General features: G+C 42.5%; 2 protein-coding genes across 4 annotated transcripts in view; one reads left to right on the top strand and one right to left on the bottom strand.

Annotated features, from left to right (window-relative positions):
* Window positions 1–5,123, bottom strand: part of CUL2 (cullin 2) — a 50,781-nt gene extending 45,658 nt beyond the window's left edge. The window contains exon 1 of the mRNA XM_079946720.1: window positions 5,100–5,123. The gene's annotated coding sequence lies outside the window, so the exon portion shown is untranslated. The remainder of the gene's footprint in view (window positions 1–5,099) is intronic.
* Window positions 5,124–5,350: 227 nt separating this feature from the next.
* The window catches only part of CREM (cAMP responsive element modulator), a 34,057-nt gene continuing 23,137 nt past the window's right edge, over window positions 5,351–16,270 (top strand). For 2 of the 3 annotated variants that reach the window (XM_079947011.1, XM_079947010.1), the window contains exons 1-2: window positions 10,199–10,332; window positions 15,875–15,998. In XM_079947011.1, the coding sequence (XP_079803137.1) occupies window positions 10,289–10,332; window positions 15,875–15,998 (168 nt within the window). In that variant the 5' untranslated portion in view covers window positions 10,199–10,288. Of the gene's footprint in view, window positions 5,662–10,198; window positions 10,333–15,874; window positions 15,999–16,270 lie in introns of those variants that run through there. The other variant, XM_079947012.1, reaches the window with a different exon arrangement.

The following is a 16,270-nucleotide window of genomic DNA, read 5'->3' as shown; positions in this document are numbered from 1 at the left end:
AAAATTATGTATATACCGTTTGATTGTAAAAACAAAAACAAACACACGAAATCGCACAGAAATAGAAATAGGCATCTCTGTGTGCGAGTGATGTATCAGCTGAAAGTATTGGGGCCCAAGACTTCATAGAAATCCAGTATCTTAACGCCTGGTGAGAAGGCTGGGCTTTGATTGTACAGTATGGTGAAGAGTGATGTGCTTTGCGTATGCTCAAGTGCGATCACTGTTGTTTCATACATACATGAGCCCTGCTAGATCAAGCCAAACCCCTTCTCCAGCATTCTGTTTCCACAATGACCAATAGGCAATCTGTGTTGTGGAATACCGCAGAACAGGTTTTGCTGGGGCTGAGTCATTTCCCCCAAATTCCAGGTCCTCCCTCGTGTGTGTGTGTGTGTGTGTGTGTGTGTGTTTTGAGGTATCCACTACAATGAACCTGTGGTGGGTGGAACTGGATTGTCACTGGTCTGCTTATCCTCAGATGTGGAATCCCCTCTGAAAACTCAGCAAAACCTGTGTTTTTGTTGTTAGAAGTTGGTATACAAGTTGATTAGTTTGAAATGAAATTTCAACCATTAGTGAAATTTGGGATTGACGATTTAACATAGATTTAACTTTGGCCACCTCATGAGAAGAGAAGACTCCCTGGAAAAGACCCTGATGTTGGGAAAGATTGAGGGCACAAGGAGAAGGGGATGACAGGACAAGATGGTTGGACAGTGTTCTCGAAGCTACCAACGTCTGACCAAACTGTGGAAGGAAGTGGAAGACAGGAGTGCTTGGCGTGCTCTGGTCCATGGGGTCATGAAGAGTTGGACACAACTAAACAACAAAATTGATTTTAGTAGACTATACATCCAGGTCAGCTTTATCTCTTTGCATGAAGATAATGCTGCTGTAACATTTTAACTTTGCAATCCCATGCAAAATAAGTAAGCACTGAATAGGTTCCAGTTATACTTCCAAGCCTCACTGTCTTGAATCTGAAAAAGCAGCAGCAGCAGCAGCAGCAGCCACCTAGAGGGCACCCGATCCTCTGCAATTTAAAGTTGGCAGACTGCAGAATGAGAATCCTCATGTCTTTCACTATTCAGCCAAATATAAAGTTCTGATACTAGTGAAGATAAATTATTTTTATCTAATGTAGGGTGTCTTTAATAACTGAGGAGAGTATTTTGACAGGATAATACTTCACACATCTGATTAAGTGTGCTGTAGTCTATGAAACCATATACAGTATACCATAATAAATTTGTTTGACTTTAAGGTGCCACAAAGCTCCTTGCTTTTGTTGCAACAGATAAGGATACCTCTCTAGAAATTGTGTCATGTTTGCTATGTTTTATTTAGCGAACCTAAGTCAAGTAAAACTAGCATCTCATGCAGCCAGGTATCATAAAATGTGCAGTTTTTCCACCTTACCATAGTTTATTAATATTATTATCATCAAAGTATAAGCCAGTGAAAACATTTACAATAACAAAGAAGAGATACATGAATGATATAAAAATGTGTACAGTAAATAGAAGTGATTCTGAGTTTGTGCAGAGTTCTCATAAGAAATGCATATCTTACATGGTACAATAACAGGGAAGTTACGGCTACCAATGTGATTAGTAAACCCCAGTGCTTTTTTTCTGGGGGTGCAGAGGTACACATACCCCTAAACATTTTGTTAATCTAACGGGAGAAGAAACTAATTTTTTTTTAAAAAAAAAAATTAGATTCTTCTCTAGCACTGTGAATTGTCAGTTCTGTTGAAAAGCACGGTGAATTGTCAGTTCCGTTGCTAACCCCAATGGCGGCCTCATTTCCAGTCACGGTGTTTCCTGAGTCTCAGATGGAAGCGAACATTTAATATGTGAAGTAGGAGTTGGACTGTAGCATGGTGATTGGTCAGTTTCGTTGTTACCACCTCCGATGGCGGCTTCATTTCCTTTCCCGGTGATTTTCTCGACTACCCCTAAAGAATTTTTTAGGGGAAAAGCACTGGTAAATCCCATGGAGTAAAAAAACCTGTAGGCTCTTTTATAAATAAGCAGGTCAACTCTCAAGTGTATTTTCTGTGCAAGTAAAAAGCTAACTTGATGAAACATTAAATATCAAGTGGGGGGAAGTTGTGACAGGGTTGAGGAACACCAGGGTTCTTGCAAAACTATAAACAAGCAGCACTTAGTGGCAAATGATGTAGTTTGCAATCTCAAATGCCTTACAGAATTCTGCCAACAGCCTACTCCCAAGGCCAAGCTTTACGAAAAGGAGTACAGTAATTGCACAATCTGAATTGCTGAATTTGTATAAAGAACATCCAGGAAATCCTATTGTAATGCATTTGCTTCCAAATCCAGGAAATACCATACCTCAATGGTACAGCATATGCATATCACAGTCAAGCCTGGTGGGGTCTCGGGAGATGCCTTTTTGGCGGCTGCTCCCAGATTTTGGAATGCCCTCCCTAGAGAAGCTAGACTGGCCCCCTACTTATTGTCCTTCTTCAGGCAGTTGAAGACTTTTTTGTTCCAACAAGCTTTTGGGAACCGATTGCTTTTAATGAAAGGGCTGGTGCTGTGCTCTTATTGTAATTATTTGTATGGTTTCATATATGTATCCATATGTATATTAACAGATTTTATGTATGTGTATAGTTTTACTTCTAAAAATTTTAATTGTTATAAATCATTTTTTCTATGTTTTTAGCAGTTCTCATTTTTACATGTAAGTCCCCTTGAACCCCGTCAGGGAAAAAGGTGGGGGAATTAATAAATAATTCATAATATGCATTGCATGCAGAAGGTTCTATGTTTGTATCCAGGTAGGACTAGGAAAGGGATGGGCGGCACTGTGGGTTAAACCACTGTGCCGTTTGGGCTTGCCAATTGAAAGATCAGCGGCTTGAATCCCCGCGACGGGGTGAGCTCCCGTTGTTCAGTGCCAGCTCCTGCCAACCTGGAAGTTTGAAAGCACGCAGTGCAAGTAGATAAATAGATACAGCTCTGGCAAGAAGGTAAACTGCATTTCCGTGCACTGCTCTGGTTTCGCCAGAAGCAGCTTAGTCATGCTGGCCGCATGACCCGGAAAAACTCTGCAGAAGCGGACAAACGCCGGCTCCCTCAGCCTGTAAAGCGAGATGAGCGCCGCAACCCCAGAGTCGTTCGCAACTGGACTTAATTGTCAGGGATCCCTTTACCTTTAGGACTAGGAAAGGCCCCTGCCTGAAACTCTGGAGAGCCACTGCCAGTCACTGCTAACAGTACTGGGCTAGATAGACCAATGTTCTGACTTAATATAAAGCAGTAACTCAATCTCAGTAAAGTTTACATAGCTTGTCTTATTGGAGAACTGATGCAATAGGAAAATAAAACTGCACATTAAAATATAAATTGATAATGTGCATTCCTGGTCTCATGGCGTACTCTCAATTATGTATGGTACTCCTACAGTTCAGTGATCTTGGGGAGACTATCAGAAATACATGTGAACAGTGTTTTGGGGGATGGGTTTTAATCATCAGGTTGGAAGGGACCCTGAAGATCTTCTAGGAATATGCAGGAATATGAACCCATCCTTGGTGGCTTGAACCCATGACCGTGGCATTATCAGCACCACACTCCAACCAGCTAACTGCCTAGAAGTAAATCAGCTAACTGCCTTGGAAATGCCATATTAATTGCAATTTATCATTCCAGGCACCCCACTATGTGGGTTGAACAGTTTCAAAGTCTCATCCTTGGCAGCAAAATTATAAGCATAGGAATTAGGTTGTAAAACCTTGTTTTGAGCAAGTCCAGCTATGAAGTAAGCTGGCTCTCCCTTTCTTACCCGGCTTAACAAAGAAACAGGTAACAACTAGTATCAGTGGCTGCTAGCCAAGAAACCTATGCTCTGCATCCAGCTGGAGGCCGTTATTGCTTCTGAATACCAGTCACTGGAAACTTCCAAGAGAAAAGAATGCTCTTGTGCCCAGGTGGACTTCCAAAACACAGTTGGCCGCAGGATGCTGGTCTAATAGCTGATACAGAAGGGTCTTTTGTCCTTGCAGCTTTATCTATAAGTCTCTCCCTCTCTCATTAAGGAGTCCTGGGATTGTTCAGTGTAGCTCTCCAGATGCTCCTGTTAGATGTCCAGCATAGGCAATGATCAGAAGTTCTAATAGGGAATAGTAGTCCAAAAACATATGCACGGCTAGAGCTTCACCACCTTTGCTTTGTAACTTTTTAAAAAAAGCCCTCACTGCACGCTCACTGCCATTGGCACATTTCCTGTCAATGTAATATGAATTTCACAGGCCGTCATATTGGAGCCCAGCCTAACGGTTAGATCCTACCTGTTTTTACTCAAGAAATGTGCCCACGAGGTTAACCCTGCAGCAGCAGATCTCTTTATAAAGAGACCTGCTGCTGCAGGGTTAGCCTTTATTAATTTTTCCAATTTACATTTCAAAATATTCATTTAAACAACCTTAAATCAATGACTTCCTCAAATGCAAATGGATTACAAATGAATCAAATAAATATGTAATCTGTTGTAAACAACTGTATGTTTAATTTACAGAAAAATCAATTTGTTACAATGTGATAGGACAAATGTATGTCTAAAGAAACCAATAAAGATGAATGGCAAAAATAAAATAAAATCAATGACTTCCCTTCTCTTTCCATGGTTCATTTGCATACTATACATCCCTGCATATTTTACATTAACTAGACCGTTCAGTAATCCATTGTTATATCCATCAAAACTTATTTACACTGTTGAATTTATCTTAATGCTACCAGCGTTTTTAAATGAACACAATCTTCACCCATATCTTCAGTAAACATTTCCCAGTCTTCTTCGAACGTACATTCTGGTTCTTATTCTATATGTTAAATCTGCAAACTCGCAGCAGTACCTCTCTCAGCCCTTGACATTTCTGTTTAGGGAAGCTTTTAATAGTTGCTGAATTATTATATTTTAATATTTGGCTGGAAGCCGCTCAGAGTGGCTGGGGAAACACAGCCAGATGGGCGGGGTATAAATATTTATTATTGTTACAGTATTATCATCATCATCACGCCGCGTATCGCTTTGTAAAACTTTACTCGGAAGTAAATCCCTACTGCTTAATGGAGCTGAAATCCCTAGTCAGTCAGCGAGCGCGGCCAAACTTCGGACAGGTCGCCTCGGGACCACATTCATTTTGCATCTTGCGAGCGGGGGCGGGGGAGTATTACACCCACGAAAAACACCGCAATCACCATGGCTCAATTTCCGCGCGCCCCCCCCCCCGCCGTTCCCGATTAGCCAATCAGTGAGCCGAAACGTCGGCTCGGCGGTTGGCGCGAGTTCCAGCCGTTAGACCGCCTAAGTAGCCAATGGGCGTTGGCCGGTGGGGAGGGGGGGCCAGGCTGGCCCTCGCTGGCCGTGGCCCCGCCCTCCGCTTCCCCCACGCTCCCTCTTTCTCTCTCTCTCCCCCCCCCCTTCCTTTCGCCGCCGGCTCAGGTGAGCGAGGCTAAAGGCGCGGCGATGGTCGCCATTTCCTGAGCAACCCCCACCTCCCCACCCGCGGTGACGACGGCGCAGCGGCATCAGCGCTGACGTGGGGGCGACGCGCGGCCTCGCCCGGCCCAATCCCTCCTCCCCGACCTACTTTCCCCTGTGACGGGGGCGCCACGTACTCGGGTGAGTCGCGAGAGGGGGCGGGGACAAGGCGGGAGCGCGCAAGGCGGCCGGGCCCTTCGGAGGGGGCGGCCCGGGTTTTGAGGAGGGGAAGGCGGTTGGGGCGGCGGGGCGAGCTCTGACAGGCAGCTCGGAAGGGGCTAGGCGGGACGGCGAAGATCGGGAGAAGCGGGGCGGGGCGGGGGGGCAGCATCGGCGGCGCTCGAGGGAGGCTGAGTCAAAGCCTGGCTGCTTTCTCCCTCACACACGAAGGCCGAAATCAACGCGGCTTCGTTGTGACAGCCAGAGACCGGCCGTGTTGCCCCCCCCTCTGCGCATGTGCAGAGTGGCCACCGTCCCACGCACCGTGGCAGGTTTCAGAAAACACAGTATTTTTTCACCTGCAGACCCCATGACATTTGGTGAATCTAAGTTTGGCCTCATTGAGGAGCCGTATTTCAGTATTAGTAGGAAAATGAGAGTACCCCTAAATATATATATTTTTAGAATAAAAGCACTGAACACAGTAATACTAAAAATACAGCGCAATCCTGTTCAGGGTTACTTGAGGGGAAGTCCCACTATGTCCCTCTATAGTGCATATTTGCCAGTAAGTATCGTAGGGGACCTGTGTGGCGCTGTGGGTTAAACCACAGAGGCTAGGACTTGCTGATCAGAAGGTCGGCGGTTCGAATCCCTCCGGCGGGAAGGTAAACAACGTTTCCGTGCACTGCTATGGTTCGCCAGAAGCGGCTTAGTCATGCTGGCCACATGACCCGGAAGCTGTACGCCGGCTCCCTCGGCCATTAAAGCGAGATGAGCACCGCAACCCCAGAGTCGGACACGACTCAACCTAATGGTCAGGGGTCCCTTTACCTTTATCCGTAGGGGAATGGCCACAGCTCAGGGGCAGAGCATCTGCTTCGCAGGGTCTCCAGGCATGGGAGAGAAATCCCGTTTGAACCCTCTGCCAGTCAGTGCAGACAATACTGATGGACCAATGGGCCTGACTCAGAAGGCAGCTTTCTGTATTTCCTTCCTAAAGGCATAGTCTTCAACATGTTTATGCAGGAGTAAGCCCTCCTGAGTTAAAACAAACTTGTTCCCTAGTAAAAAAATTCCTTCCAGTAGCACCTTAAAGACCAACTAAGTTAGTTCTTGGTATGAGCTTTCGTGTGCATGCACACTTCTTCAGATACACTGAAACAGAAGTCACCAGACCCTTCTATCTGCCAATCACCCAATCCCACCACCCTTCTGAGTAATACCCCTCCCCACCTTCTCACTATATAGAAGGGTCTGGTGACTTCTGTTTCAGTGTATCTGAAGTGTGCATGCACACGAAAGCTCATACCAAGAACTAACTTAGTTGGTCTTTAAGGTGCTACTGGAAGGAATTTTTTTATTTTGTTTTGACTATGGCAGACCAACACGGCTACCTATCTGTAACTTGTTCCCTAGTAAAACGTGTTTTAGGATTGCAGCCTTAATCCTGAGTTTGTGCTTTTTCTCCTCTGGTGTTTCCATCTTTTTCAAGAGATTTCCTCTTTGGTAACTATGCTGCTGCTGAGGGTAGGGTGAGGAGTTTAATAGAAAGAAAGGGGTCTTAAGTTAAGCCCTGCCTTAGGCTAGATATGAAAGAGGAAGCAACACATTAGGCATGTGGAGTCAGAACTCACATGGAGATAAGAAAGCAGAGTTATGGGGAGGCCTCCCCTTAGTGATAGGTTTGGGCTTATCACATAAATTAAGAATGAGAAAGGAAAATTTGAAAATAAAGCAAGGAGAGTTCCATTGTGATCCAGTGGCTGCAGTTGGCCTCTAATAAGCAAACACATCATTCAGAAGATACGATGTTATGGTCTCACTGTCTGATCTGGCCTTGGTCAAGTTATGTTATCAATAGCCTCAGTTTGAAGGCAAGAAAGGAATCCTAGCAATGATCTGTCACACTCTTTTGGTAAGCATGAGCACACAGATTGTAAAGCATATTACAGTTTAAATTTTAACAGGATGAGCCCGGGAAATGCAATATTTGCTGATAGCAAAAGAAAGAGAGTACAGTATATGTTCTGTGTACGGAAGGAAAGAGGATAGTTTACAAAACAAAGTGTATTTTTAGCTGATTGGTGTGATGTAACCCAATGCAGACCCCCCCCCCCCTTATAAATGTTTCATAGGTCAAGTCTTGTGAAGCTGCTTGGCTGTTAGTATGAAATAACTGGCTCTTCATTGAACACAGTGGGGCTTCCTTTTGAGTAAACATGCCTAGGATTGCTTTGTTTGACTGTTTCATCTGTCTTCCATGCATACCCTGCCACAGATTGTAGAGAAAATGTAAGAAACAAAGGCACCATATTCTCCAGCAAGGCTGAAGGAAGTTGTCAAAGGAGCCACCAGTTTTTCTTTATCTTGAAATAGAAAACACTAGGCTTCAATTAGAAAAAAGGGACTGTATGAGGGGTAATATTACAAACAACCTAGGCATACATAATCTCCCTTCAGTCTGTATATGGAAAGCCTTCATGCAGACCCTGGCTGTCTTCAATAACTTTGACTTTCAATTATGTTGATAAAAATATCTAATTTATTTGTTGCAGGGTGGTGTCTTTTAAATACTGCTTAAATGGAGTAAAATAACTAGTAAAGGAAGTGCTTCTCTCTTCATCCTGCCCTCCCCCCAAAAGCTATACTCTTTAGGCATAACAGTGTTTAGTTGTTGGTTATACAGAATAACAGAGCAAGTGAGACAGTATCTGGTCCAGTGAAAGTAATCTTATACACAAAAACAGGAAGCAGAATTGAAAGTTTCACAACTTTCAAGGAATAGGGTTTTTTTGCCGTTATTTCTAGTGTTTAAACGAACATCAAAATAATAGCTCAAGCCCTGCACTAATTTTAAAATCTAAAAGTATAAACAAAAGGGAAGCAGAGGAAGGAAGGTACAGGAGAAAGGTTAGTTTTACATGACATATTAGTGAGTTTCTTAATGGGCATTTAATTCCAGTAGTGATCAGGTTGATCATCCCTTTATGTTATTGCTGGGACAGAGGTGATATAGCTATTTAATAGTCCTTGGTTCCATGTAACAGTAAGCAAAAGGTGTTTGGGAACACATAACTCAAGAATCATTGCACTGTACCATGTCATATAATGAGGTTTGGATTTTCCTCTAGAACATGTTTATGTATGTATTGTAACAAGAAACATAGCTGTTTAGTGTACCTTATACCTCCATTGCACCTGGATTATGGGTATGGCTTTTTTGGCTTTTTTGAACTTGGAATGTTAAATGAAACAACTGCTGTTTAGTATGTTCTTCTGTAAATAGTCACCTAAAAATGATGCTGTATTAACTATAGTTACCTGAAAAGGACTTGTTTTCAGCTGAATGTGAGATTCATGCTTTTTTCAGTCAAAGTCACTGTAGTGAGGAAAATTTCAGGCTGTGCAGTATATGAAGCTATGTTTTTTCTTCATACTTCAACATTTCCTGGACCAGGATGCAGCTCCATCACGTACAGAGAAGAAGCACATATGATTTTTATGTCATCACGAGTTGAAGTGTGAAATTATGAAATGCAAGGTTTCAGAGTCTTTGAAGCCACAATGAAAAATGGAGAGAAATTTCTTTCTCTTGCACATGAACATGAAAAAATACCCAGCTTCAAGATTTATAAACTACATCCATAAACTGTTAACTGCAAATAATTAATGGTAACAGTATAACAAGGCTTTGCAAAAACAATCAAAAAACAAAGCTATAACTTGGAATAAAGTAAAATTTTGAAAGTGTACTTTTAAGACATTATCAGCATAATGCTGCATATTCTTATTCAATTATTCAGCAACTTTCATTATTAAACATTTGGATCCACTCTTGTTTCTAGCATGTGAAATAAGATTCCGTGTTTCCTGAGAATATATTCTATAAAGTGCAAAACTATGTAGATTTTTTGTAGGATGTATTTTCTTGCATCCAGGCGGGTGTCCCTCCCCAAATAAAGGTTTGTTTCCAAAGTTTGAGGCTCTTCTTTGTGTTAAAACCCTTCTATATTTGTGCTGGGGAGTGTTGGAGGTGCACTCTCACTTTACATGGGATAACAAGCCTCCTAAACATGTCAAATCAATGGGGCATGTGCCCTACAACAAACCTATCCCAGAATCTGGCCATGGACATAAATTCTCTGGCAAGTGAATGCGTATTATTTACCTGATGTATGGAAAATACTTGCTGACAAAAGTTTGAAAACCACAGTTGTGGAGTATGAAATTGAGTTGAACATTGTGGCATAGGTACCTTGGATCACACAGCCTTCCTTGCATCGCAATTAGGTCTTCAAAACTCTTGTCAAATCTTTAATTCAGAACTTTAGCTAAGGTGCTCCCCCCCCTCCCAATTCTTCACTGGGTGAGTGTGTTCCATAATACTTATAAAATCTCTTGCGTGTGATCGAAAGAAAGCTTTTTTTCCTCTTCTGCGCTTCTGTTCAATATTCTAATGAACCTTGTGTATTGTAACATTGTGAGTGTTGGTTGCTATGGTAGTTAGTTATGACATCATAAATGGAACATAACTTCACTGCAAGGTTCACTAAGAGGGAGAGTGGTCTGGAGAAGGAAGAAGTCCTTAAAAAAAAATTCAATCATAATGAGCAAATGTGGCAAAAAACAGCATGCAAGAATTAACATAAGGTAGCCATTGTATAATTAATAATAATAATAATAATAATAATAATAATAATAATATATTTATTTATTTATACCCCGCCCATCTGGCTGGGTTTGTTAAAATATGTTTCCGCACTGCAAGTATGTAGAAGGTGTTTCATATATTAGTGGATCAGATAACCTGAGGAACAACCAAGCACATAAAGATCTTAAAATTTAGAAAGAAGGCTTTTCTTTATGTATTCAATCTAATGCTCTCAATTTGACTAGCAACAAAGTTGAAATTTTTATGTCAAACTTTTTTTAAAAAAATACTCATTTACTTGCTAGGCATGATTTTTTTGTAGGAGCCAATTAATGAAATGTAATATGCCGCAGGGATCTATCCAGGGCCCAGTGTTGTACAACATATTTATAAATGACGGCTAAAGTACGGTAATAGAGAGGATGCTTATCAGATTTACAGATGACACCAAACTGGGAGTGGTAGCTAATATCACAGAAGATAGAACAAGGATTCAAGATGAGTTTTACAGATTGGAGAACCAGGCAGATTGGAAAATAATTAAATGATTTTTGGTATGGACAAATAGAAGGTTCTACACTTAAGGAGGAAGAACCAGCTGCACAAATTCAGGATGGGGGACACCTTGACAGCAGTACATGTGAAAAGGATCTGGGGTGTCTTAATGAGTCCACAAGCTTAACATAAGTGAGACGTAGCAGCAAAAAGGCTCATGCAATTCTTGACTGCATCAACGTAAGTTTAGGGTCCAAAACAAGGAAAGTAATAGTACTACTCTATTCTACCTGGTAGGGACGCAGGTGGCGCTGTGGGTTAAAGCCTCAGCGCCTAGGACTTGCTGATCGAAAGGTCGGCGGTTCGAATCCCTGCGGCGGGGTGCGCTCCCGCTGCTCGGTCCCAGCGCCTGCCAACCTAGCAGTTCGAAAGCACCTCCGGGTGCAAGTAGATAAATAGGGACCGCTTACCAGCGGGAAGGTAAACGGCGTTTCCGTGTGCGGCTCTGGCTCGCCAGAGCAGCGATGTCACGCTGGCCACGTGACCCGGAAGTGTCTCCGGACAGCGCTGGCCCCTGGCCTCTTAAGTGAGATGGGCGCACAACCCCAGAGTCTGTCAAGACTGGCCCGTACGGGCAGGGGTACCTTTACCTTTACCTTTATTCTACCTGGTCAGACCCTACCTGGAGTACTGCATCCATTTCTGGGCACCACACAGGATATTCACAAGCTGGAACATGTGCAGAAGAGGGCAACCAAGATGATCAAGGGTCTGGAAACCAAGCCTTATGAGTAATTGCTGAGGGAGTTGGGTATGTTAACCTGGCAAAAAGAAGACAGAAGTGAAATAATAATCTTCAAATATCTCAAGGGTTGTCACACGCAATCTTGTTTTCTGCTGTTCCAGAGAGTAGGACTCAAACCAAAGGATGCTAATTATGAGAAAGGAGATTCTGACTAAACATTAGGAAGAACTTTCTGATGGCCAGAGCTGTTTGACAGTGGAACCTTGGAAGGTGGTAGGCGCCTTCATTGGAGGTTTTCAAACAGGTTGGATGGCTGTCAGGGATTTTTTAGCTGCAATTCCTGCATTGCAGGGGATTGGATTAGATGACCCTTAGGGTCCCTTCAAAGTCTACAGTTCTTTGATTCTGTAACCCTTTATATCATATAGCTGCAGGTGCCAGATAGCCAAGACTGCCACCATCACGGTGGCAGCTGCATCTCTACATAATTCACATTCACACAGATAGACACATGTTTTGGGGTCACTGTGATAACCTAGTTTCCTTTGGGATAAGGAGAATTATATGGTGCATTACACAGACTTTTTGCAGACATGTGGTATCCATATATGGTTATCATGCACTGCTTAAGAGATTTTAAAAATATAAAGTATATAAATGCTTTTAAATAAATAAGTCATGATGTCCACTGAAATTAATGACATTAATAACTCTTGATTTCAACGAGTCTGCTTTGAGTGACTAATACCTGATACCACCCATAATAATTAGCTTCATGTATCCGAAGCTAATTCTACAAGCCAATGTTACAGGTTGAAAACGACTACAGTTCCTTCAAAATATTTTTCTCTCTCAAAAGATTGACATGCAGAATTTACTAATCTTCAGACAAAACCTTGATTTAGGAGAAACAAAGGCTGAATGACTTCCAACTGAGTTATTACACTAGAGTAGTTTCACCCCAGTGCCAGCTGTTTAACAGAATGCTTTCCTTTCTCCTAAGTGATACATAAAGCTATTGGCTTTAGACTATTTTAAAACCAATGAATTTAACAGAAGTTTCTGCAAGAAAAACCTCTGTGTGTGTGTGTACTGGAAAATTGTTTCAGACCAACGTGGCACATTCAGCTACAAATTGTGTCCCAGCATCTGCTATGATGTTCCAAGGAATCATGGGGGGCCCTTTCATTTCCTTGTTGGCATTTCCGAAAACATTTTCTCACCCAAAGGTACCAGTTTGGTTGCTTATGCCATCATGCTGGTCCTGGCGTCTTGAAATGTACTGAGCATATGTTTGTCAAAGACACTTCCTGTAACCTTAAATGGATGTGATCTTTTCACCTATCTGGACATCTCTTTTGGTACCTGAACAAACTTGGGGTTATTGTGAGCTTCTTGTCCTTAACAGTGCAAGGACTCATCTTTTTATTATTAATTTTATCTCCTCTAACTTGTTTTCTTAAATACAAAAAGAAGAAAATCATGCTATTTTAAAAGTAAGATCATATATATTGTAACAGCTGCTATTTACATAACCCAAGATATAAGATAGAGACCAAAACATAATATGTTACATGCACTCCAGTCTCTTAAGTAGTGAAAAGTTTCAGGGCTTCCAGCAAAAACCTTGGGTTTTCTTTTCTTAGAATGAAGGTAATTGGAGACTTGTAATGCTAATGTGATGTAAGTCTTATTTATACACATACTCTGCACAAACTTGTGACGGAAAATTCACTGCATTAACACTCCAATAGATCCTGTTCCTCTTCAGATTTTTTGGAAGTACATAGATTTGCTTTCTCCCAGAAAGTACCGTATTTTTTGCACCACAACACTCACTTTTTTCCTCCTAGAAAGTAAGGGGAAATGTCCGTACGTGTTATGGAGCGAATGCCTGCGGGTGGCGGGGGGGATCTGCTGCAGTCGTGAGCAGAGGATCCATGGTTCCCCTTCCTTGGTTCCTCCTCCATGGTTACAAAGCATGGATCCTCAGGATTTTTGCATTGGACTACTCCAAACTCACTGTCAGATCACATGTCTGTGGCCACAGCATGAACCACAAAAATCATATATCCACTATTTCGTTTAGAATATTTTTGTTTTGTTTTGTTTTCCTCCTCTAAAAACTGTGTGTGTGTTATGGTCTGGTGCGTGTTATAGAGCGAAAAATACGGTAAATCAAGCCTCTGTGCCTCTTTCAAATCCAGTTTCAAGGCTATTGTTCCCTTTTGTTCTCTTTAACTGCACAACAAACCTCTTGAGGACACCACCTCCAGCCCCTGGGTGGAGAATCAAGTTCTCTACCAGTTTGCTCCTATGGCTACTTGGCTAACTAACTATGCAAAGCCCATTCCTTTGAACAAGTATGCCAAGCTAAACTGGTCCAATCTATTTTTATTTTCTTAGCAGTCTCTTTTTACAACCAAAGTCTCAGGGCTTGGGTGATGGTTCAGAAAACCAGTTAACAGGCCTGCTATTGGGACAACAATGAAGCCCAAGAGATATACTACTAAAACTTGTATGCTCAAGTGTAAACCCTGTTGAAATGGAGGGGTTGCTTATTTCCTGGTAAATGGGGTTAGGATTGCAGCCTAAATCTAATTCCAATCTATTTATACTAGGCAAAAAGGTAAGGTAAAGGACCCTTGGATGGTTAAGTCCAGTCAAAGGTGACTATGGGGTGCAGCGCTCATCTCACTTCAGGCCGAGGGAGCCCGCGTTTGTCTGCAGACAGCTTTCCAGGTCATGTGGCCAGCAAGACTAAACCACTTCTGGCACAACAGAACACCGTGACGGAAGCCAGAGCACACAGAAATGGCTTTTTATACTATGATAATCCAAATGGACCCAGTTTATAAGAAAGCCAAAACCTCTATGATTCTATGATTTCTGGCACACTCACACAATTCAAGTAAATAAAGCATGGCCCTTACATTATTGTAGCATACTGCTTGGGCTGATTCTGCTGTCCTGGCGTCTTTTATAGTTTTAAGCTGACACTAATCCATCACTTTTCTCTGCTACAGTGGTACCTCGGGTTACAAACACTTTGGGTTACAGACTCCGCCCAGTGGCGTAGCGTGGGTTATCAGCACCCGGGGCAAGGCAAGTAATTTGCGCCCCCTAACCCATGGATTTGTGCCCCCTAACCCGTGGATTTCCCTAACCCCCAGATGTTGCGCCCGGTGCGGCCGGCCCCCCCCCCCCGCACCCCCCATGCTACGCCACTGACTCCGCCTACCCGGAAGTAGTACCTTATGTTAAGAACTTTACCTCAGGGTGAGAACATAAATCATGCGGTGGCAGCGGGAGGCCCCATTAGCTAAAGTGGTACCTCAGGTTAAGAACGGTTTCAGGTTAAGAATGGACCTCTGGAACGAATTAAATTTGTAACCAGAGGTACCACTGTATTGGTGTCAATTGCTCCGGTGTCTAGTATTTGCCCAATAGTATTCTAGCTGAAGTAAATTAGTTTGCAACCTAAGTTCTAAGTTCCATTCTTCTGTAGGATGTAAACAGTTCAGTAATAGTCTGAAAGGAGACCACAGAATCTTATAGGCAGCAATACTCTTAATGCAATCCACATACCCTTCCAGTATTTGGGGGCAACTGTACAGTCCCACCAACTTCTTTAAAAATATACGGTAACTATATCTGTATGCTACTTGGGTGCTAAAAAGCTTTAAATAAATAACATTTTCCAAAGAAATAATAATTCAAAAGCAACAACCGAGAAGCAAACTCAGCTTACCCAACCAACCCACACACAAAAAAACAAGAAATACATGACACTGTATGCAGCCCACCAAATCTCCCTGGGGACAGCATTTCACAATTCTAGTGCCACCTCTGGAAATTCCCTACTCTGATCACTAGAAGTTCTTTATTTCTGAAACAATGGCATATGGAGGAAGGCCTTGTCCTCCAGTCTTACAGTGAGGATGGTGAACCGATGGCCCTCCAGATATTACTGGACTGCAACTCCCATTATCCCTGATCGTTGGAAATTCTGGCTGAATCTGAGAGTTGGAGTCTAACAACATTTTAAGGGGCACAGGTTCCACAGGTTCCCTGTCTTAAATAATGGGGAGGACATTCATATATCAAAAGGTGGTGTTCCTTCATTTGGGTTTTCAGCTGGTGATAAATGCGCTGGAACTCTCTTGTGGTATCATATTATGATGTCATGCTTTATTTAACCACATATTAAAAAGAAGGCAAAAATGAAGAGATGAAGTGAATGGTGATAGAGGCATGAATTGTTTCATGTACTATCTTGTGCATTTTTCTCTCATTTTTAGACAAATGACCATGGAAACAGGTGAATCACAGCAAGATGGCAATGCAGCAGACTCTGTTGCAGAAAGTGATGCTGCTACTATACAGTCTCCATCTGGCCAAAATCAGATATCTACTATAGCACAGGTAATCTGACATGTAACCTGACACCAACACCTATATAGTTAGCTACTACAGGCAGGTAGAAGAATGCAAGACTTGCCTGCATACTTTGGGCTTTGGGGAAGCCGATAAAATGTTGGACCTCTCAGTTCAAAAGCCCACTTAGCTCAGTGGAAGGTCTTGTGCCATTCAGCCTAGTCTGCATTGCAAAGTTCCTGTGAGGATAGATTGGGATAGCATGGGGTACAGAGATAAATATCTGAGCAAAATGTAAAAAATAGGTTTAGACCTTTCTA

This window comes from Podarcis cretensis, assembly GCF_951804945.1.
Source record: "Podarcis cretensis genome assembly, chromosome: 12".
Taxonomy (NCBI): domain Eukaryota; kingdom Metazoa; phylum Chordata; class Lepidosauria; order Squamata; family Lacertidae; genus Podarcis; species Podarcis cretensis.
The sequence above is the reverse complement of the archived record's forward strand: the minus strand, read 5'-3'. Positions and strand labels throughout refer to the sequence as shown.